Raw genomic sequence first — 21,618 nt, 5'->3', positions numbered from 1 at the left:
CCCCCCCCCGCATTGCGGGGTCTGGCGGCACTGTAGTTCCGCCCCTGTACAAAACAGAACTGGGTGGACCAATGGGCGTATTACGGACTCGATCCCGCGATCCGAACTTGAAACTTTCGGGGGGAGTTTCTTTCAGACATCTCTTGGAAATTTCAAATTTCAAATGCTTCCTTTTTCGGGAAAAATGTCTAAAATTGCTTTTTTTTTTTTTTCAAAAAAAAAAAAAAAAAAAGAAAATAGCTACTTTTAAGGGGTCTTTGTGACGATGGGATTGTGGGCAGGGGCGTAGCGAGGGGGGGGGGGCGAGGGGGCGGACCGCACCGGGTGACACCATTTAGGGGGGTGACACCAAGGCAAAAAATAGCAAAATATATAGAGAAAAACTCGAGGGGGGGGTGCAAATCGAAAGTTTGAGGGGGGGGGGGTGCAAATCGAAAACTTCAGGGGGGGGGGGGGGTGCAAATCGAAAGTTTGAGGGGGGGGTGCAAATCGAAAATTTGAAAGTTTGTCCCTGGGAAGGGTCTCTATGCCTCGGGGGGGGGGGGTGACACCATTAAGTGCCTCACCGGGTGACACCCGACCTCGCTACGCCACTGATTGTGGGTATGATTTTTAAAATATCGGGATGCGAGTGACGTCACAATTTATAAACATAAAACTAAAACGTTTGTATGATTTCTGTATCGTTGGGCATACACGTTATAAAACTGGACTGGAAACAATAAGCCTATATTTAGTTGCGAACTGCACAAACAGGCGCGCCATCTACTGGGGTTTATTTTTAACAGACCGTCATTACGTCGGCTGTCAGAAATGACAAGAACACATCACAGGCTGCAGGACCCAATCAGTCACATGACCATCCTACAGTGTACCAAAATGGCTGTATCTACTAGGGAACTAGGGCTATAAATAGACTTATCCGTTGTTGCAAAATGATGACTGAGAAAAATACCGTTAAAAGAGAAAGTATAAAGGAAAAAAACGTAAAGTGGTGTTACACAAAAGCAAAAAATAGAATTTTCTTCTTCTTCGATCTTAATTTTAGTGTTGGAAGGAACTTCCTCCAACACAATTAAGAATTGCTTGTCAATATGTTATGTGCCATATGACTTGACTCTTGTTTCAGCCTGCTTTTCTTCTGAGTTCGATATCACTAATCCACAGCCGTTGTCCGCCCAATAACATGCTACAAGACAACAATCTTTATGGCAGCAGTTGTTAGAGCTGTATCCCCTAGATGAGTTGCTGTGCCCAGTATTGAGCCTTACCTGCAGGGACACTGCAATGTGGACGCTAAAAATTTGCTCTAATATGTAGGATGATAGTAACGTATGGAATTGGAAAGGTGTGAGGTGGTACAAAAGTCTTATTTCGTGTTATATATACACTATCCCTTAATAAGTATATTACTAACCCAAATCATAAATTAAATTAATTGAAATTAACTTCAATTAATCATTAAAGAGATATCATTACCCTAATTATACGCAGGCTACTCTCAGGTTTGATAAGTGCAGATTATGTAAAGATTAAATATAAAGTCAAGTTTTTTAGAGGGTTTTACTTCCCATCTCTCCCCATTGTCGCATCGTCACTGAAAGTCACACCTCTACCCCACACCATACAAAGCGTCCCACTTTAGCCTTCCACCCCCCCCCCCCCCCCCTCCCTTAACACAAGTTTTGGTCTTTTGACCAGATATATTTCTTTCTGAGCCGGGTCAATTTTAGATACATTGGACATTTTTCAATATAACAATTTATAAAAGTCTTTGAAAATGTGTGAAATTAGTGCTATAATTAAATTTTAAAATGCGAAAATGTGACGTCACAAAACATCACTAAAAGCAAAGTTCCCTGCTCCCTGTGTAGTTAAGTGTGACATCATTTATTTATGGACGACCCCTGAGGACATTTCTTACGAGATTTTGGAAATATTTAGTGGCCTAATACTTTTGTGTTCGATTGGATTGGATTTTATTTTAAATATAGAGACTAGTAACGCACAGTGTTTCCTTCATCGTTTTTATTTTATTAGGCCCACTCATTTGATATTCTTTAAAACGCGATAAAAGCATTTGATTATTTATATGGGTTTTTTGTATTTTCATTTTAAAAAGAATTCCTAGTAACGGCAACGATAGTTTGCTGCGCATGAGTACTAAAGACCGGATGTTGAAAAATTCCTCAGTAGTACTTTATTGTTCAAAATTAAATGTCCAGGTAGATCTATATCACCCTCATTAAGTTAAATAGAATCTAGCCTATTAATAAGTTACTAGTCTATGACATTTTATACTATATAACTATAACGTAGAATGTCGTACATAAATCTTATACTGATAACTTGTAATGTAATAAGTTAGTAAAAATTGTTAAAACTTTTAATTTTTAATGAAACAGAAAGTTCAAGTTGAAAAAAGGTTTTTTTTTAATTTAAAAATCCAATCCAGACTCTAGCTGCTAGACTACTCAGAGTAGAAAAAGATCAAAATGGATTATGACGAAGATGACGACTATTCAGGATTCAATGATTACAATGCAATGTTGGACACAGATGTAAGTTAACTTGTCATAATTGTATTAAAGTATTATTTTAAATATATTATTATTAAAATTAAAAACATAATTTTACTCCCTATTCTTAAGTATTCTTAGGTCTTAGACTATAGTCTTAGACAGTTACTCTAGGGTCTTTAAATTCTAGTTGTATAAAATATACAACTAGTAACTAGAATCTAGTAGACTATCATGCTAATGTATTAAATTACTTGCTAATTTTAAAAAAAAATGCTATGTAGGATTGCTTGATTTTATAAATTGTTTACTATCTTTCCTTCTTCTATAGGAGCTTGTTCAAGATGAAAATTTCCAGAAAGCTGTTTTAAGGACGAGTCATGGACGACGCCCAGTGGTGAGTTGCATTGATTGTGTAGATTTTAAAAGTATAACATAAATTCTAAGCAGCCATGAAAGCAACCAATTAAGCATGATAGAGTTGTATTGTTATTTTAGACCTAGTAATGTATAAAAGTATTCTTTGAAAATATTTTTAAAAATAAATAATATAATCTTTTACCAACTTGTATTATTAGTTTTTGCTTAAAGATTTTGTTTGCTTTTATTTTAGACACAGGCTAAAGTAGGTTTCACTGCCGCCTCAGGTAGATTGGCAACTGCTGCCAAAGGACGTCTTGCCATGCCCTCATCCATGGGTCGAACAGGTGGTATGGCAGTGCAGGATGGACAGGCAAGACCAATGACTGCTGTCAGAGCAGCTGGCTTTACTTCTGCTGGAAACAGAGGTTTGGTTGCTTATTTCATATGACATCAGTATTATATTAATTTTTTTCTCTCCTGATATTGTTTTTAGGATGAGAGTTTACGTGAAGATTAATATTAAGGCTAGAGTTAGTATTAAGATAAAGAAATAAACATAAAAAACGCCTTTTTCTTGTTAGCTTATGTTTCAAAAAGTCTGGGCTTTGGGGTCAGATGAAAAATTGCTACAACTGCAGCTTGTCGATGCTGGTTGAATGTTAATCATTCCATTATAATTCAATGCTGCTGTATAGAAATGTTGTGTATACTTTATAATAACATATGGTTTGTTTTCCTTACATAGCTGGGGTTGGCTTTGATCCATTCAATCAAGCTGGTCGAGGTCCTGCACCTCCTCTGGAACCAAAAGCAGAAGACAGGTCAGTCAAGAGTTAGGCTATGTACTTCCACCTAACAATACCATATCTCACACTCCTGTAAACTTAGTAACACATTGAATCTCAGAGTAATGTGTAGTGTTTGTTTTCTCCTCATGGATATCCAGTCCTGAAGAAAAAATTCGACAGCTAGAAAAAAAAGTCAATGAACTTATTGAAGAGAGTTGTCTAGCCAACAGTAGAGCTGAATTTCAACTGGTAAGGACTGTTTAATCTTCCTATAGCCAAACCATGGTTTAGCTGAGTAAAGTCTTTCAATCCTAGCTTTTTACATGAACACTAGTTTTAAGACCTGAACTTGCATACAGGTCTATATTAAGTCTTTTTAATAAAAGCTTTAAATATAATACTTCTTTTAATATTTTAATATTCTCAACCTTGGTTAAGAACTGTGCAGTGTTTTATTTCCTAAGATTATTGAATGTGATATTGAGTAAAACTATGAACATTCCTGTATATGACTTCTTTCTTCAGGCGCTGGACAAAGCTAAGGAAGCTGGTAGGAAGGAAAGAGTTTTGGTGAGACAAAGAGAACAGCTGACCAAAGGAGACCAGATCAACCTGGACTTGACTTATTCTGTAAGATCCTCATCATTTTATGTTATGTCTATAAAGTTAAGAACTACTGATAGCAACAAAACATGTTTTTAAAATGAATATTTGACATTCCTGATAGGTTCTCTTCAACTTAGCCAATCAGTATGTGGCTAATGAGATGTACCATGAAGCCATCAACACATACCAAGTCATTGTAAAAAATAGAATGTTCAGCAACGCAGGTTGGAAAGTTTTCTTTTAATTTAGACGCATTTATTTAGAGATGTTGTCTCTGTTTACAGGAAATTTCTTTTTTTTTAGGTCGTTTAAAAGTAAACATGGGAAACATTTATTTTAAACAAAGAAATTTCCCCAAGGCTGTCAAGTTTTACAGGATGGCCCTAGATCAGGTGCCCAACACACACAAGGAGATGAGGTAAAAATAGCATCTTTGATGTGTACATTACATGTAGTGCTGCCATGTCTTTTGTATACAAAGTTTATTAATAACAACACAACATTTGTTCAGATTTTATAAGGTAGAAGTGTGGAGTACAAATAGAATAGGAATAACAAAATTTATTCTAAGAAAACAGAATTTTTAATAGTTAGGAATTCTAAAAAATAACCATTTAATGGTAGAATTCTTGTTGTCTCAATATGTATTGATGTAATAACTAAGAAGTAGCCATCATCACATAGAGTCAAAACTTGAAAATTTATTTTTAGAGGCTTTTAACCTCATATTCTGTTTGTATAAAAAGGTATACTACCAAAACAATGTAAGCATTTTTTTATCCACCCAGAACCAAAATAATGCAGAATATTGGTATAACCTTTGTGAAGATGGGTCAGTACAGTGATGCCATCACATCCTTTGAGCACATCATGTCAGAGTCTCCCAGCTTTAAGACTGGATTTAATCTCATCTTGTGTTACTTCGCCCTGGGGGACAGAGAAAAGATGAGGGATGGTTTCGCCAAGCTGTTGACTGTAGACTTGAAGATAGATGATGAGGACAAATACCTGTCGCATGGTGTAAGTCTCATCCCTCCTGCAGTGGCTCACATTGGTGTCTAGATCTGTTTTCATGATACATTAGAGTTCAGCAGGCTCTAGTTGAACATGGAATTCCTAAGTTTATATAAGTATTTAGACAGGAATATAATTTAAACAATACAAAAACGATTGAAATTCAATTTTATATATAATTAGAGTTGAGGAAATATCACACAATGTTATAAAAATAAACTAGGGCTTACCATTCTCCAAATTCAATGGGTAGAGTGACCTCCCCTAGAAAAAAAATCTACAAAATGTCTATTTGTTTTTATTTGTTAGAAACTCATGCATTTTTTTCAAATTCTGAAGTCTCTCAAAAGGTGGCATGTATTTATATTATGCTGAAGGTTGCCACATGTTCTGATCTCCTGTTAATCATGAAGATTTCTAACATGTAAGCAACAAAATGACTGATGTTTGTTTTGTTGTCATCAGGAAGACAAACAATACAACCTTGTCCTGGAGGTGATAAAGAATGATTCACTCAGGCAGATTGAGAGAGAAAGGTAAGAAAATGATGTTTTTCATGCATATTTAAGTCAGTTTTTTTTTTGTAATAGACCTCTCAACATTTTACTTTTGAAAAATAATTTATGAACACATTTTTTTGAAAATCTTAAAAAATTTAAATAATCATTGTTTGATTCAGTAATATTTAGTTTTATAAGTATTAATTTATGGCTTGTGCACCAAAAATTTTTTTTATTATAAACTGTTGAATATTGCAAATGCATTTACTGTATATAAAACATAATTTAAACACAGAAAATAGGTTGTTTTAACTAACATTCTTTACAAATATTGAGAAACACACTTTTTTGCATACTGGTTTAATGCAATTTGAATTTAACAGAAAATATGAAGCTGAAAGATGCATCAAATATGCTGCTAAGATCATCTCACCTGCAATAGAATCCTCTTTCTCTGATGGCTATGACTGGTAAGGAACTTTTCTACTTATCTGAGCTTACAAGATTTGTTTTGTTTTACATATTCACATTTCTCATCACTCTGTTTTAAACGTGTAACTTGAATTACATAATTAAATTGTATTCCAAGAAGTCTTTTTAAAATTTTGTGTGCATGCAATGAAGTAAGTATAAATTTTTATTTCATTAAAAGTCAATATAATCTTTGTTACAACAAAACTCAATATTTTTTTGGCAATAGAGTGATAAAAAAATATTTTCTAAAGAAATTACCTAAACTTTGTTCTAACAAAGTCTTTGTAAAATGTGTAGGTGCATTGAGATGGTAAAAAATTCACAGTACATTGACCTTGCACATGACCTTGAGATTGACAAGGCTATCATGTTTCTCAAGCAGAAGAATTTTCAACAGGTAAGTGAAATTGTAGGAATTACCAGCAGAATATCCACAATATTGATTTTAATTCCTCAAATGACTTAACACTTGCCTTATGTATTTTTAAAATGTATTTTTACATTCTGTACTAATGATTTAATGTATATATTAAGCTATGTATGTCTAATGTTTTTTTAACCATTTAAGATCTTAATCACTTGCAATTAATACATGATCAGTGTTAATCAAAGATATGCCAAATCTAGATAATTAATTATGTGGTACCAAAGTTGATTGACAAGTTACCTAAATAATTTAACATTTATTCCATGAGATTTTTAAAATTTATTTGAACAGGCTATTGAAACTCTTAAATCTTTTGAGAAAAAAGATTCAAAAGTGGCCAGTACAGCAGCAACTAATTTGTCTTTCCTCTATTTTCTGGTAAGGTTTTGTTGTTAACTAAGTAAGATACAACATTTGTTTCCTTTTATTTACCTAAAAGTACTTACCATTTTTTAAATTAACAATAGACCTGTGATAAAATACCATCTTAAAAAAAAATCAAGCTTTTTTTTTAGATCTGGTTATCAGTCCTAGAACTGACTTCTGAATCTGTTTATTTCAACAGGAAGCAGACTATGCACAAGCAGACAAATATGCTGAAATTGCCATGACAGCAGACAGATACAACCCTGCAGGTAACAAAAACTGTTTACAGTCCTGCTGACAAAAGCTAGAAAATTGAAAATATGAACACATTGCCATTGGTTTAAAAAATCATACATATATTTTTCAGCTCTGGTTAACAAAGGAAATGTGCTATATGCCAAACATGATTATGAAAAAGCTCGAGAGTTTTTTAAAGAAGCACTGACCAATGACTCATCTTGTATAGAGGCTTTGTACAATCTAGGTAAACTTTGTACACATCTCTTTATTTTATGTCCATAATTGCCAACTCCTCACATCATTGCCTGTTCAAAATTGTCATCTCACAGCATTGTCCCTACCCACTTGACCACTGCTTGCTTACATTAGTAGGTTGCCTTTTACCATGTACTATTTGCTGCATGCAACTAATTAAACATTGACTCTGTTGGTCAGGTTTGTGCAATAAACGCCTGAGTCGGCTGGAAGAAGGCATTGATTGCTTCTACAAACTCCATGCTATACTGAGAAACAGTCCACAAGTCATGTATCAAATAGCTGACACGTATCCTTGGCCCAGCAAAAGTTTTATTCAATTAGACGTGTCTTTTATGATAGTACCGGTATCCTGACAGCTAACTTTCTCCCATTTCAACCAGACTTAATGTGCATTTGAATCCTCACAAACTTAACAACAGCAATTTATACATGTTGACTAAATTAGATATTTCATTAATTATTAAAAACTAATTCAGATACTTCACACCTGAGATTACTAAATAAACGAGGTTTTGAGTTTTTTTTCTTCGTTCATAATTATAATATAGGATAGGATTTTCTCCAACTCAATTAATAATTATGTGTTAACCTGTTATGTGCCATACAGGCTGTTGACTGCGATCCCAGCCTGCTTTTCTTTTTGGATTTGCATCTATAGCTTTTGTCTAACCAAGAATGAACTACAATACTACAAAGCGGGGGTTGTTTGATTTTGGGGTTTTCTCCCCTATATGGGTTGCTGCCCCCCAGCTATTGAGCCTCATCTTCCCTGGGGGTTAAACTCAGGACTTCTCAGCTTTGTAACCATGAGTTTTATGGACCCGAATATACCAATCTTGAATATAAATTTATTTCTAACTTGCTTTTTTCTTACAAATTCTGATTGAGAGTATGTATACTAACCTTAACAACCGTAAAGATATGAACAGCTAGAAGACACTGCTCAAGCTACAGAATGGTAATATGCTACAAGCCTTATTGACTCTGTCCATTTATAAACATTTTTATTATAGATAGTTAAACTACACCACAAAACTCACAGATTCATTGAGTTTAAAATATATTTTTGTTACAGTTGTTGTACTTAAACTAAAGAAATATTTTCTTCACTAGGTTCATGCAACTGATTGGTGTGGTCAGCTCTGATCCTAGTGTTCTAGCAAGAATGGGAGAACTGCATGATAATGAGGGAGACAAGTCATTGGCTTTTCAGTACTATTTTGATGTAGGTTCCCAGTCAAAACAATAACAGAACTATGCTTTGTTTAACCTTTTCATTGTGGCAAATGTTTATGGTGCTGCACTACTGCACTACATCAAAGTAAAGTTCCCCTTCCAACCTGATGGTTCATTGGACAAGTGAAGTTGAGTTCACTAGTTTTTGTGACCTCAGCATATGAAGGGATGGTATGGTCAGCACTATACCCAGCCGCCTTTACTTTCCCTAACGTGAGTTAGGTACCCATCAGAGTTGGGTGACTCTGTGACACTCCACTGGCTTGAACCAGATACGAACTCGAGACATCTCGGGTTAGCAGTAGTATGCTCTAACATTCCACTACTCTGGACCCATGTGTCTTGGGCACAAAAAGGAAAAGATGTTGACTACATGAAAAAAATTAATCGCATTTTATTTTGCTAATTTTTTCTCCAATTATATCTATCCCACTGCATTTATTTCAGTAGAAAATCAAGAATGTAATCTTCTGTTAATGTGGTTTTCAACTAATGTACTTTATCTGCCATTTAAATTTTTTAAAGTGAAACTATCATCTTCATAATAATTTTTTATATCCTGACTTTTGTTTAATGTGTTTTTTTAAGCCGCAGTACATTATTTTAACACATTGTAATTGAGCTGGAGTAATCAAAGTAGAATGCTATAATTACACCTTTCTTTTTACATTATTAGAATTGTGCTATAAGACATAGTCACTTATGTGCTGCAAAGGTGTTAAAAGGAAAACCTTTTGAGTCAGTTCAGAGTGTAAAATTTAAAAATTTACATTTCAGTCCTACCGCCATTTTCCTTCCAACATCCCTGTGATTGAATGGCTTGGTGCCTACTACATTGACTCTCAGTTCTGTGAGAAAGCTATACATTACTTTGAGAGAGCATCTCTTGTACAGTAAGTTAACATTATAATGGATCTTCAGCAAACCCTCCAATCATCTACAGCAGAAGTCCTCCAATGATATATCATCAAACTAGTAAACTACCCACTCATCCATTTACTTAATCATGACTGCCAGTAGTCTATTAATTACCATCATGTTAGAATGTCCTCCAACCAGCAAAAAAGTCCTCCAATGATATACCATCACATTAGCCCTGAAGCTATACACTAGTCCATTTACCACCATGTTAGACCTTAAGCTATGTAACATTACTCCATTAAACTACCATCTCACCTGTCCAGTAACAAACATACTGGTCCAGTATTCACACATCACACTGTAAGCTACTGTCATTGTCACAAATCTGACATAAGTCATTTACTTTGTCTTCAGACCCAACCAAGTGAAATGGCACCTGATGATTGCCAGCTGCTATCGTCGCAGTGGCAACTACCAAAAAGCACTGGAGACATACAAGCAAATCCACAGAAAGTTTCCAGATAATGTAGAATGTGAGTGCAGTGGTCTTAATTACAATGATTTCTCATAATTAATTAAAATAACCCGCTTAGATCAGCCTAAACTCTTAATAAAATCTCATATTGTTTGTTGTTTCAACTTCCAGGTTTGAAGTTTTTAGTGCGGCTGTGTACAGACCTTGGAATGAATGAGGCACAAGAATTCGCCACCAAATTAAAAAAGGCTGAGAAAAATAAAGAACTCAGGGAACAAGTAATAATTGATTCTGGTCTTGTTATTGTTTACATGTAATTTATTCTAGTCGTGTTAACATCTTCACATAATTTGTTCAAGTAATATTATCATTTTTACTTAATTTATTCTAGTCATATTATCATTTTTACATAATTTATTCTAGACACATTACAATTTTCAAATAATAATTTTTTTCTGGCTGTTGTCATAATTGCTTCAGTGGTAACTTTCCCAAGTGTAATAACAACCTTTTTAGTGTGCTTCATGATATTAGTAGTAGGTAACTCATTGACAACAGATTTAAAAGACATTTAATACTGTATACTCTATTGTATTCTTTCAGAGAACAACCAGTGCTGGTAGGCGAGGAAGTGGGCGGGCCAGGAGAGAGAGCAGTGCAGGAAGTGGTGAGAGAAAACATTCAACTTGTGGTCACATTCCATTAAAAAATATTACACCAGAACATGAAACAATTATCCACTTTAACGATTTTTTTACCAGTAACGCTGATACTGGTATTGAAATTGTAGTTTTATTCTTTGTCATAGATGGATTTAAAGGAGAAATGAGCCGGAGAAAAGGTCAAAAGTCAACTTCACAGTAGTTAGAATTTAGTATTTCTAAATGTGTGATGCCTTTCTGTAATGGAAGAATAAGTACATTTTCCTAAATTAATGTGTTAAAGCATCTTTTCAGGCCCGTTAAACCAATGTTATTATAATTATACTTTACTTACCCTTAATTGCCCTAATTAAACACATTTGGTATTATTTGAAAGCTGGGTCTTTTCCATTTTAAAATATTGCTTCTTCCATTCAGTAAGATTTAAATTCAAATAGTATGTAGGATTTAATCACTGAAAAATGTGGGGTCTTTTTTTTTGCTGATCTAGTCATTTGATTTTATCAAGAGATTGTGAACATTGTAAAAAATATAGTATTTTTATTTATCAAAACCAGACTTTAATGAATCTAATAAGAGTGTTTCTTTTGCATGCTTAGTTCAAAACACTAGCAACTTATTCAATTTTTGCAGATCCATAGATTTTTTTTATGCATTAACTGTTGCTATTTGTTTGTTTTTCTTATTTCTTACTTTTTAGTGGAACTTCTTTTTTTTTATCATTAAATGCTAATTTTAAAAATAAAAAAAAAGTGCACACCTCCCATTACACTTCAATATTGGTACCAGTGATTTAAATTTAGTATGAACTAAGTTAATACACCACTTCAGTCCAGAAATTTTTTAAAGAAATCCTTTGGTTAATTGAAATTATAAAACTGTCAAAAAACATGGTCTATTTTTCTTAAAGTTTAAAATAATGATAGCTGTGAGTATTAGTAACTTTTGCTTTGCATCAAGCCAAAAAATCCAGTATTTTCCCATGTCAGACCTCTTACTATATAAATGCTTACAGTTGTAGATAGGCCCAAGTTATAATAGGAAGATGGCATTTTTTCAAACAACTTAAAACTTGTACACAGATTTAGACAGAGAAGGTAGTGCGGGACAGCAAAGCCGGGGATCAAAGAAACAGAGAATGAGACCAAAGCTGGATGATAATGACAGGAGCCCATACACAAGTCAGCCACAGGAAATAGGTAAGTGTTAATGGTCATCTCTAATTAATGACTTAATTGACTGCTAGTAGATCTGTTTGGAAGAAAAATGTTTTTAAAGTGTTAACGTACACATGCATGTGTCACTTCAGCAGTTATCTTACTAGGTTTGCCTTAGGTAGCCAGTTTGACTTATTAAAATAATTAAATTTAAGATTTGGGTTACTGTAAACCTACACAAACTGGATCAATAGCAACACAAACATTACACATACGTGCAGCACAAATCCAGTTCTGTATTGAATGGAGACTTCCCAACCATATTTTTCCCCCCACAGATACAACTTACTCTGACCCACTTGGTCCTCAAGCAGAAAGACCAAAGACTGCAGCTCGTAGAAAGGGGCCTCATGAGGATGATTTTGGTGATGAGAAATTGGGTGAAGACCTGCTACCTGAATAAAGTTGATACCTGTGCACATGCTGGAGACTTAATTAAGTGATGTTTTTTACTTTTTAGCCCAAAGGCAGGCTTCTTGAAAAGTTGTCTTATTTAACTTATTTAAAAAATTGTGATTATTATTAGCAGACCACTTATGTCTTATGAATATTTTGTAATTTGTTTTTATGACATCTTATTGATGTAATAAATATGTAACACAAAACAAGCAGTTTCTTTAAAAAAAAAATGAAAACCATGATAAAGCAAGCAAAATCTTTATTAGTGGCACCATAGCAGATAAATGGGTGTAATTAAACTAGCTGGTGGTTAAAGAAATGTTCTCACAACACATTCAAACAACTTTTTAGACGCAAATATGTTTAATGCCAGATACAGTAAATTATAATAATGTACAAGACTCCATGCCACTGTACTTTGAAACTATTTTTATTTTTAAAATGCCAGCATCAGATCCTAAGTACTATCTCAATTAGTCTCAATATTTATAAGTTGACTTGACCAAATAAGGTGTAGAAGACCAAAGATTTTGCCAGTCAACAAGAGATAAAATCCAGACCAGATTATGGAAAATGCCAAAAGAGCAAACTAACAATACAACCTTCTATATCATTGCACACCTTGGTGTCTTAGCAACTTATATAAACACAATAAAAGAACCATCACCAAAGCAAAATTGCTAACCTCAGATGTGTCAAGTGTGACAGCACACTATCACTTAGGTAGTAACATCCATATAGGATGACTTTTTTTCTCAAATGCGTAAAACAATAGACCAGATCATTAGCTTTACTCATAGGTATATCCATGCCAAAGAGAACTCAAACCAATTGTTTAGATACAATTCTGTTGGCATAATGACAGAGACAGCTAATGATAACTGGTACACAACATGTAACCTGGTGTTGAACACGAGGTCGGGGCCCTTGATCCACCCAAGGGATTCATCGGTCAGGAGGGTCAGTGTAATAACAAGCCAAAGATGGACAAATGTCAATAAATGTTGCCAAAATCAGTACTGCAATGACTGATCTTGTAAAATGAATTTTTAACTTCATCAGCAGTCACAGCAGTGATGATTTTACTTCACTTGTATTTCAAAACTCATTTTAAAAAATGTACAAGCCTGGACATAAAAAATAAACAAGGGTTCTGATGTAAAAAGTAAAGAAACTAACACTTACTATAACCCCTTACAGTCAAATCTTAAAAAATCTAAACATAAACAGCACAATCAAGTAGATGAGGGAAAATGATATAATACAACTGAACAGGGGTTTCTGCACCTAGGGGAATCAAATTAGCAGTAGAAAGAAATAAAAATTTAAAAACATGATGGCATGGAAAAAAGCCAACACCCCCCCCCCCCATATGCCAAAGGAAAGGTGGTACCATTTAAGTGAATTATATATGAGTCTTAAAATGTCATTTTCTACACCCCCCCCCCCCCACCACCTAAATAAATAACAGCTCAATGGTAACAAAAGCAAGCTAGCATAATCCTCCTTAATTATGCTCAACTGAACAATTTTCTCAGTGAGCAAGAGAAACAGGATGGATATGCAGAAATACAGCAAACTATGAAAATAGGAAGTATGAACAATTCAAATAGGAAATGAATTGAAAATTTAGTGAAAAAACCTTGAGTAGACGAGATGGGGGGGAAAAAAGGTTTTTATCGATAGTTCACTGATAAAGTATCATTTCCTTAAATTTGTCTAGATCTGGTCATTACTTGAACAGACTTAAGGAATGAAAATTTTTTAATTTTTCAGGCGAAAATGACATTTCAAAATTCCATGAATAGGCCTATAAGGGGGGATCTGATTACGATCCAAAAAACAAAGTATTAAAAACTTAATGAACTATATAATTTGTAATTTAGCAGACCATTAAACATTATCAATAGCTGAAAAACAAGAGTGCACAAAAAGTGATCTTGAAATTGACCATGAAATGACCTTCCTTTAACTTAAGAAACCTGAAAGTTCTTATCAATTAACAGCCACAGTATAAAAAATAACATAACTTAATTTGCCTAATAGTATAATAAATCTACAGGCTGCAATTGTCTGTGAAGGGTTAACATCCCAAACAATTATGGTAATGTCCTGAATTTCTTTTCTATAAAAAATTACTGTGCTACCAGAAAAAAAAAAAATATTTAAAAAAAAACACAAGTTAAAAAAAAACACAAGCGACAACCTCTTATCTCTAGAACAAAATCTCATCAACTGAGATAACTGATATGTACCATGCCTTCAAGTAGGCGTATCTATTGAACCTCTTGCTGCAACATTTCTTGACATAATTATGTCCAATACAGCTTTGAATGAACCTGGCTCCACACAACTGAATGCTCTGTATTTTTTAGGTCGAATGTGGGTTTTCGACAAAGATTTTAAAACACCATTCAGAATGGCCACCACAAAAAATACTATTTAGGCTTGCGTACAATGTACCCCTTCCTGACACTCAGCTTCTTTCTCCCCTTGCGAGAACGCCACACAAAAATCTGACAGCGCAAACAAAAACGAAAAACAAAGCGAGGACACACACGTGAGAAATAGGAAAAACACCGACTGAAGTAGAAATGAGAGTAAGAAAATCTAGACTTGACATTGCTAACTAGCATCACACATGGTGTGCAGGCAGGCCTCAAGTGCGTCTTCAGCTGAGAGGGGACATCTTTATGGCTACAAGACTGAGCCATTCCCTCTAGCCGCCCCCTCCTCAAACGCTGTTGGTTATGACGACGCACCCAAATAAGGCCCCTGCACACGGTCTCCTAAATAACGGGACGGGAGAACTGGGTGTAAGTCAGGTAGTAGTTCTTCAGGCTGCAGAACTGATGATCACTCCTGACATATCCTTCAATTCTCTCCAGTTTTTCCATATGTTTGTGGGTATCTTTAGCAATCGATGCCTGGAAAACAACACATGTAATTAAAAATTAAATGGCTTTTAACATAAGCTAAGATAATATAACTATTAAGTCTGCAATGTTTGTTAAAAAGTCAATTTGAGCTTAAAAAATATAATGAATGGTTTACAATGAATAGTTTACAAATAAGTTACATAAGTAACAGGTCAACTTACATTGTTTGCAAAAACAGTCATCAAAAATTTCCCAGGTTTGAAAACATCCAGCACCTTTCTAATCAGACCCTGATAAGATTCCTAAACAAAAAACATTTGAGATGGTTTTAAAAAAAAGAAAAACAATTGCAAGACATTTCATTAAGCATAACTAAAAAGAACAGACCAGTGATTAACTAAACTTTAGTTTACCTGGGGAACATTGCTTTCAAAACTGACATAGCTGCAGTGTGGCTCTGGTGTAACATGGATTGTTATGTAGTAGCCCTGAAAATAATATTGAAATACAATTATTCCTTTCAACTGTCAATGATTTAACACTCACCATTTTAAAAAGACTAAATACAAAATAAAGCAGTAGCTCAAAACTTACCCCAGGCATGAGTCCATTCATTGAGTACCCACAAGGATCAAAGAGATAGTCATCAATCTGGATCCCAGGGATTATGTCACATATGCCTGATTTCTGTAAAGGAAATATAAAGTGCATTGTTTAAAACTAATAATTGGTGACCAGAAAGACAAGCAACAGAAAACTGCGCACAGGTATTTTTGTTTTCTCAAATAGAACTTTTATAGACATTAAAACAGAGTGACTGCATGGACAATATAGCATAATAAATCATATTTCAACAAAATATAACAAAATTAAAGTATTAATATAAATTGTATTTGCGCATTCATTTCTCATTGCACTGTTTTCTTGCAACTGTAGAAACATGTTGCAAATGAACAAACAATAGCTGGAGATCCCACAACAAAATTTACCTGAGTAGCATCTTTACCATCAACAGATACTTCACGAGTAAAGATTTCCATTTTACTGCGGCACATGTCCCACATCAGCAACTGCAAATAATAGATCAACTTATACTGAAAACTGACCAAACAATGGTACATTACTTTTGAAATGATAAATTTAAGAATACTACCATAAAAACATTTTTACCTCAAATGTTTGATCTGGTGTTTCAACACCACCATTCTCAAGAGTGTAAAGGTACCTAAAAGAAAGGGGAGAAAATGGGGTTGTTTGCATTATAACATTACAAACATGCTTTATCTATTTAGCTAAGTTTACAGTATGTAACATAATACATGAATAAAACTTACCAACAATCTTTATTCATCCTACCAAGCACATAGGCAGCACCATCTGTGAAGTTGTTGGATTAAAATACATTACAAACTGGACACCAGCAGAACATGTGAATGTGACATAGGGCAATATTGCAAGAGACAAACCAATTCCAAAAAAAGTTAATTACTTGTGAACATCTGATCCAAATGATCCACTTCCTTGTCAAAAGACTGGTGCAAGTAATGCTGAAGTTCTGGACGAGTAAAATTTTTGCGAGAATAGAAAATGTCCTGTAGAGAGACAAGAAAAATTTATTTAACTTGCAGAAAGACACGAGGAAATAGATAAAGGACAATAGAAGGTAAAGAAAAAAAACTTACTGCAATTGTATCAAAGCCACACTCTCTTTTTACCAGCTGGGCTAAATGTTTCACTGCAATAAGCAAAGTTGTGGTCCCACAAGTTTTCAGAATAAATCTGTTCTGTGTAACAAACATACTGCTTTCACTGTGGACAAAATGTAAGCCAAATATTAGACTTTTGGGGTACAAAAACCTGAGCTCATTATTCAGACCTGACACTTTAGTTTCCTAATTCACTTTCTGATACACAAGGGACCACCAGGTTACAACTGTCCAAAATGTGATTTACCAACCAGTTGCTCGCACACAATATCTGTTTAAACTTTCCACAGTTGCCCTGGAAACTGTGAGTGACCAACTCAGCGGGTAGAGCTAAAGTTAAGCAACCTGCAGTTTCCAATGTGTCTCAAATTGTGCTTTAGCCAGAATTTGTACCATAGCAATAAATAGCATGATATAATTAAATTATCATCTGTAAAGGTAATAGTTGTATTTGTTTTTTAAACACGAGTAATAACTTGGATAACTTCCAAAAATTATCTTCTTGAAAAAGGAAGAATGGAATCTTTTTAAAATGGACTACGTAACCCTTTCAAAGAAAATACTACATATTCACTTTTTGCAGCAAATTTCATCAATTTTTGTCTCTTGGGTGACTTAAAATTTGAACAAACACTGTCCAGATATTAAGTTCATTGCCTGGGAGCTGAGTGCAGCATCTAGTGGCTTGCTAAAGATTGTGACACTGTAAACAAAAATATTTTTACAGGCTCGATATTTTACTGTGACTGTTAACTTGATTTTAAAATATACCCTCGACTTCATATATTAACAGGTCAAGAACATTTTTAAAAGCTTGAAATGTACCTTAAAACATATGAATCCATATCATCATGCTTCATACAGCTGATGATCTCACATCTTACAAGCTTTAAAAGCTTCTCCCAATCTTTTCTGAAAATTAAAAAAAAATACGTGTTAGAAAAAAAACAGTCATAACTAAATATTCAATAAAACAAGAAAATTCAAAGCACCTTTTACAAATCAATAGAATTAGGTTAAATTATTCATACATCAAGTTAGCTAATCAATTTGGCACCAGATGTAAAACACCCTATGTTTATAACTGCAACCAATCCTTGGTTCTATACAGTCCTATCATTTCTGAAAATGGTTTAACCACTTGCAATGGATATTTTCTAACACAGTAAATAAAATAATAGGTGTGAAGAATGAAAAAGTATTGAAGTCATAGGCCTACTGCAATTAGGCTGGAATTGTGTAAGAAAAACTATTTAGACTCTAGAAAAGGTCAAATTAATAAAATCAAAGACATTTTTGTCTTTAACTCCTTAACCCCTCAATTTACAAAAAATAAAAATGCAGGTCTATGCATCATAGACCTAATTATAATAATTAAGCCTATTGGGTATATTGACGTACTACTACAATGGTAAGTTTTTAAAACCAGCTCTCCCAGGCATGTGTTACAAGCATTTCATTGGTCAGTGGCTGATCTAGCAGAACCCCAGAGACTGGTATAACTAATCAATTAAAAAAGGAATCTCCCTAGAAATGTCAAGTTACGTTTCAATAGGACTTGTTGAATAAATAAGGTTTAACCTAGATCTAGCTATAAAGCACAAGACCTTAGGTAGCACTAGATCTTTAGGCCTATATCTAGCTGCCAGCTCAGTTAGCTAGATCTAACTAGGGTATTAACACTAACCTAGTAAAAATCGCTAGATCTAGATTACAGACTTATCTTGATTGGTTCTAGAATTAGACTTTGACTTTTATAAGACTAGAGCTTTGTAACACCTTATTTTTATTTTATTATTCATAGATCAACAAGTTGGGTCCTCAACATCTTTTCATTCTCTTAATATGAAAGTGGAATGCCTCATCTAGATCTAGATCTAGGGTAAAACTCCATTTCAGCGTATTTTATTCTCCGTTGCTTGTTTACCTCCAGTTGAGCGTATTTTATTATAACAACCGAAACACACCAAAACATTAGGAAAACACGATTTATTAATTGTATTGTATAATTTTTGTTTTAGCAAATGAATAAATATGAATATTTAAAAAACACGACTTGTTTATTTGTATCGTATTTTTTTAAAAAGGCATTTGTCTCATGGTGAAACTGATACACTGTTAATTATTCTGTATTATATTTTTGTATTTATGCAATAAATGTACAAACTCTGTGTTTTTTTGTTTGACAATTTCGCCAAAACTGAAAAAAATATTTTTACTATAGAGTTGTATGTTATTTAAATTCATAGTAAATCTACCATCCTTCCAAATATTTTGATATATGTATCAAGTATGATTTTTTGTGTGAGTAAATTTCTGGCTTTTAAAAAAAAAAATTGACGTGGGGTCGTCCATAAATGACGTCACACTCGTAAGGGAGAGGGGGTCCGCAATTTTGTGACGGTGTGTGATGAGGGGGAGGGGGTGGGGTTTCAGATGGTGTGACGTCACTTTTTTTGCATTATAAAAAAAGCAATGTTAGAAAAACGAGTTTTAGCCGTTATTTCGCGTTTTAGAAAACGGTTTTAATAAATTGTAATAGGAATTGATCAAAATACTCTATGTTGACAGAGTTCTGACAAGATTTTGGAAAAAGTATCGATGTTTTAAGAAAAATTCAACAGAAATTTTGAGGGGGGGGGGGTGGGTGTAGGCTGTGGTGTGACGTCATTTTAGGGGGGTCTGACTTTTTGTGACGACGTGTAACGGAGGGGAGGGGAAGGAAAAAATCGTAAAAAAAGCGTGTCGCCACAAAAAGCAAGACCCCCCCCAAATGACGTAGCACCATCTGAACCCCCGTCCCCTCAACACACACCGTCACAAAATTACGCCCCCCCCCTCCCCAGAGGCGTAGCGACCCTTCCCGGGGACAAACTTTCAACTTTCGATTTGCACCCCCCCCCCCTCAAACTTTCGATTTGCACCTCTTAAAAGACTATTTAACACTCGTATTAATCACTTAATTAAGTGGAATTATCATTTTTCTCTATATATTTTGCTATTTTTTGCCTTGGTGTCACCCCCCCCCCTAAATGGTGTCAACCGCGCTACGCCTCTGCCCCTCCCCCTACTAGTGTGACGTCATTTATGGACGACCTCTAACATTATTTTTTTTGTTGTCAAACTTTCTCTAACACTCCAAGCCATCCGTCACCAAATTCCACCCCCCCCCCGGCCCACTTTTAGCAGCATTATTGTGCCTTTTAATACTTTTATTCAGTTTAGTTGAAATTGGAACACTTAATTGTCAAAGTGTGCATCTCTATTTTTGTAACCAACGAACAAAGCACTTCAGTCAGTCTCTTTGTTGTTTTTTTATTCATTTGTTAAAACAAAAATACAATACAAATAAACAAGTCGTGTTTTTTAAACATTCATTTTATTCATTTGTGAAAACAAAAATACAATACAAATAATAAATCGTGTTTTCCTAATGTTTTGGTGTGTTTCGGTTGTTATAATAAAATACGCTCAACTGGAGGTAAACAAGCAATGGAGAATAAAATACGCTAAAATGGAGGTTTACCTAGATCTAGATAATGTAATGTATAAAATAAGTAGATCTAGACTAGAATCTAGATTTCAGATCTGTGTCAAAGTGACCTGCTATGTCGGGCTCTTGGCGGTGCACAGGCATGTGCTCTGCCCTTCCTTTTGTCTATCTGGCCTTTTTTTTCTTGGTTTGAAAAATCTGCTTGTAATGTCAATATAAATGCATTTTCAAAAATAAAACTTTGAGTCCTACAAAAAGAAGGTTAAGATAGTTTTAAGCAGGTGCACCATTGTGCCGTCATAAGCAGTTTCCACTTCTAACCGGTCGCGTGATAGTGATACACATCACGGTCTGCGACACGTTTCCCCGACACGTGAAAGTAAAGATGCAGCAAAATTGTATCAACTTAATCATAATCTTCATATTAAAAAAAAAGCAATCGTGTAAATAACTAAAGAAAAAGCCAAATTCTTGCCTTTCAATCGTTCGCAGATCGCATGTTTTATCATTTACAGAGGAAGAAAACCAGACTTCCAGCAGTTTTTCAGTCCCTTCAAAAAAATGTTGTCCAGTGGCAGCAGCCATGACGAATAAACCTATCCAGACTGAGTAGCAGTAGCGAATAAGCGCACAGGCTAGTTATTATGGACGTGCACATATATTGGCCAGATTTTCAAAGAAAAACAGTTTAAATAAGACTAGCCTAACCTATTACAAAATTATAGTTAAATCGCTAATATTTTTTTGAAATATAAAATATGTTTATAAATAATAGTATTTGTTATCTTTTAAAATTGAGTTTTGATAATACAATTTACCAACGATATACATATGTATTTCTGTTGGACAAACAGGCATAATTTATTATCGACGTAATTTTTTTTTTTAAATCTAAGAATAAACATACCGGTATACCAGTATAGTCTGCTTTTCCTTTCTTCTTAGGCCTGTCATCTGAATGCGTAGAACTGAAAACAAATAGACATCTAGATCTAATACGCTTAAGGAATCGTCACATATTATATGGCACATCAATGTGACATTCTGCCCCTCCACCTTACCCCATATGTTATTTAGTACCCCCTCCCCTAAATACAATTCACAATTGGGTACTACAACCATTATAATTTTTCAA

General features: G+C 34.4%; 2 protein-coding genes across 3 annotated transcripts; one reads left to right on the top strand and one right to left on the bottom strand.

The window, feature by feature from the left end:
* Window positions 1–2,119: 2,119 nt before the first annotated feature.
* On the top strand, window positions 2,120–12,505 carry LOC131932237 (intraflagellar transport protein 88 homolog). 2 transcript variants are annotated; one of them, XM_059289099.1, is made up of 26 exons: window positions 2,120–2,225; window positions 2,456–2,561; window positions 2,851–2,916; window positions 3,133–3,307; window positions 3,628–3,703; window positions 3,829–3,919; window positions 4,196–4,300; window positions 4,398–4,500; window positions 4,580–4,694; window positions 5,065–5,296; window positions 5,756–5,826; window positions 6,174–6,260; window positions 6,562–6,661; window positions 6,983–7,069; window positions 7,257–7,326; window positions 7,425–7,541; window positions 7,733–7,841; window positions 8,475–8,513; window positions 8,669–8,780; window positions 9,569–9,684; window positions 10,067–10,185; window positions 10,299–10,405; window positions 10,731–10,794; window positions 10,936–10,968; window positions 11,872–11,988; window positions 12,285–12,505. In XM_059289099.1, exons 2-26 carry the CDS (start codon window positions 2,496–2,498, stop codon window positions 12,407–12,409), a joined length of 2,502 nt encoding a protein of 833 aa, XP_059145082.1. In that variant the 5' UTR covers window positions 2,120–2,225; window positions 2,456–2,495; the 3' UTR covers window positions 12,410–12,505. The 2 variants fall into 2 exon arrangements, with proteins under 2 accessions (XP_059145082.1, XP_059145083.1); XM_059289100.1 differs by lacking the exon at window positions 10,936–10,968 and having other exon boundaries at window positions 12,285–12,504.
* Window positions 12,506–14,578: 2,073 nt separating this feature from the next.
* Window positions 14,579–21,121, bottom strand: LOC131932235 (S-adenosylmethionine decarboxylase proenzyme). The gene is made up of 11 exons (XM_059289096.1): window positions 20,959–21,121; window positions 17,816–17,902; window positions 16,967–17,093; window positions 16,774–16,876; window positions 16,619–16,661; window positions 16,455–16,509; window positions 16,274–16,354; window positions 15,879–15,971; window positions 15,698–15,772; window positions 15,506–15,586; window positions 14,579–15,332 (listed from the first exon to the last, which is right to left on the bottom strand). Exons 1-11 carry the CDS (start codon window positions 21,066–21,068, stop codon window positions 15,195–15,197), a joined length of 993 nt encoding a protein of 330 aa, XP_059145079.1. The 5' UTR covers window positions 21,069–21,121; the 3' UTR covers window positions 14,579–15,194.
* Between the last annotated feature and the right edge of the window lie 497 nt (window positions 21,122–21,618).

This window comes from Physella acuta, unplaced genomic scaffold (genome assembly GCF_028476545.2).
Source record: "Physella acuta isolate Inbredline_101_S28 unplaced genomic scaffold, ASM2847654v3 ptg002116l, whole genome shotgun sequence".
Taxonomy (NCBI): domain Eukaryota; kingdom Metazoa; phylum Mollusca; class Gastropoda; family Physidae; genus Physella; species Physella acuta.
Note: the sequence above shows the minus strand (reverse complement) of the source record. Positions and strands in the feature narration are given on the sequence as shown.

Bases quoted from the DNA above. Each gene is read 5' to 3' on its own strand.
- LOC131932235 (XM_059289096.1), bottom strand. From the start codon at position 21,068: ATGGCTGCTGCCACTGGACAACATTTTTTTGAAGGGACTGAAAAACTG. The intron at 16,355-16,454 runs GTAAAAATGTTT...TATTATTTGCAG, and splicing joins CACCAGATCAAACATTTGAG to TTGCTGATGTGGGACATGTG. The intron at 15,587-15,697 runs GTAAACTAAAGT...TTTTTTGTTTAG, and splicing joins TTGAAAGCAATGTTCCCCAG to GAATCTTATCAGGGTCTGAT.
- LOC131932237 (XM_059289099.1), top strand. From the start codon at position 2,496: ATGGATTATGACGAAGATGACGACTATTCAGGATTCAATGATTACAAT. The intron at 7,070-7,256 runs GTAAGGTTTTGT...TTATTTCAACAG, and splicing joins TGTCTTTCCTCTATTTTCTG to GAAGCAGACTATGCACAAGC. The intron at 10,406-10,730 runs GTAATAATTGAT...GTATTCTTTCAG, and splicing joins ATAAAGAACTCAGGGAACAA to AGAACAACCAGTGCTGGTAG.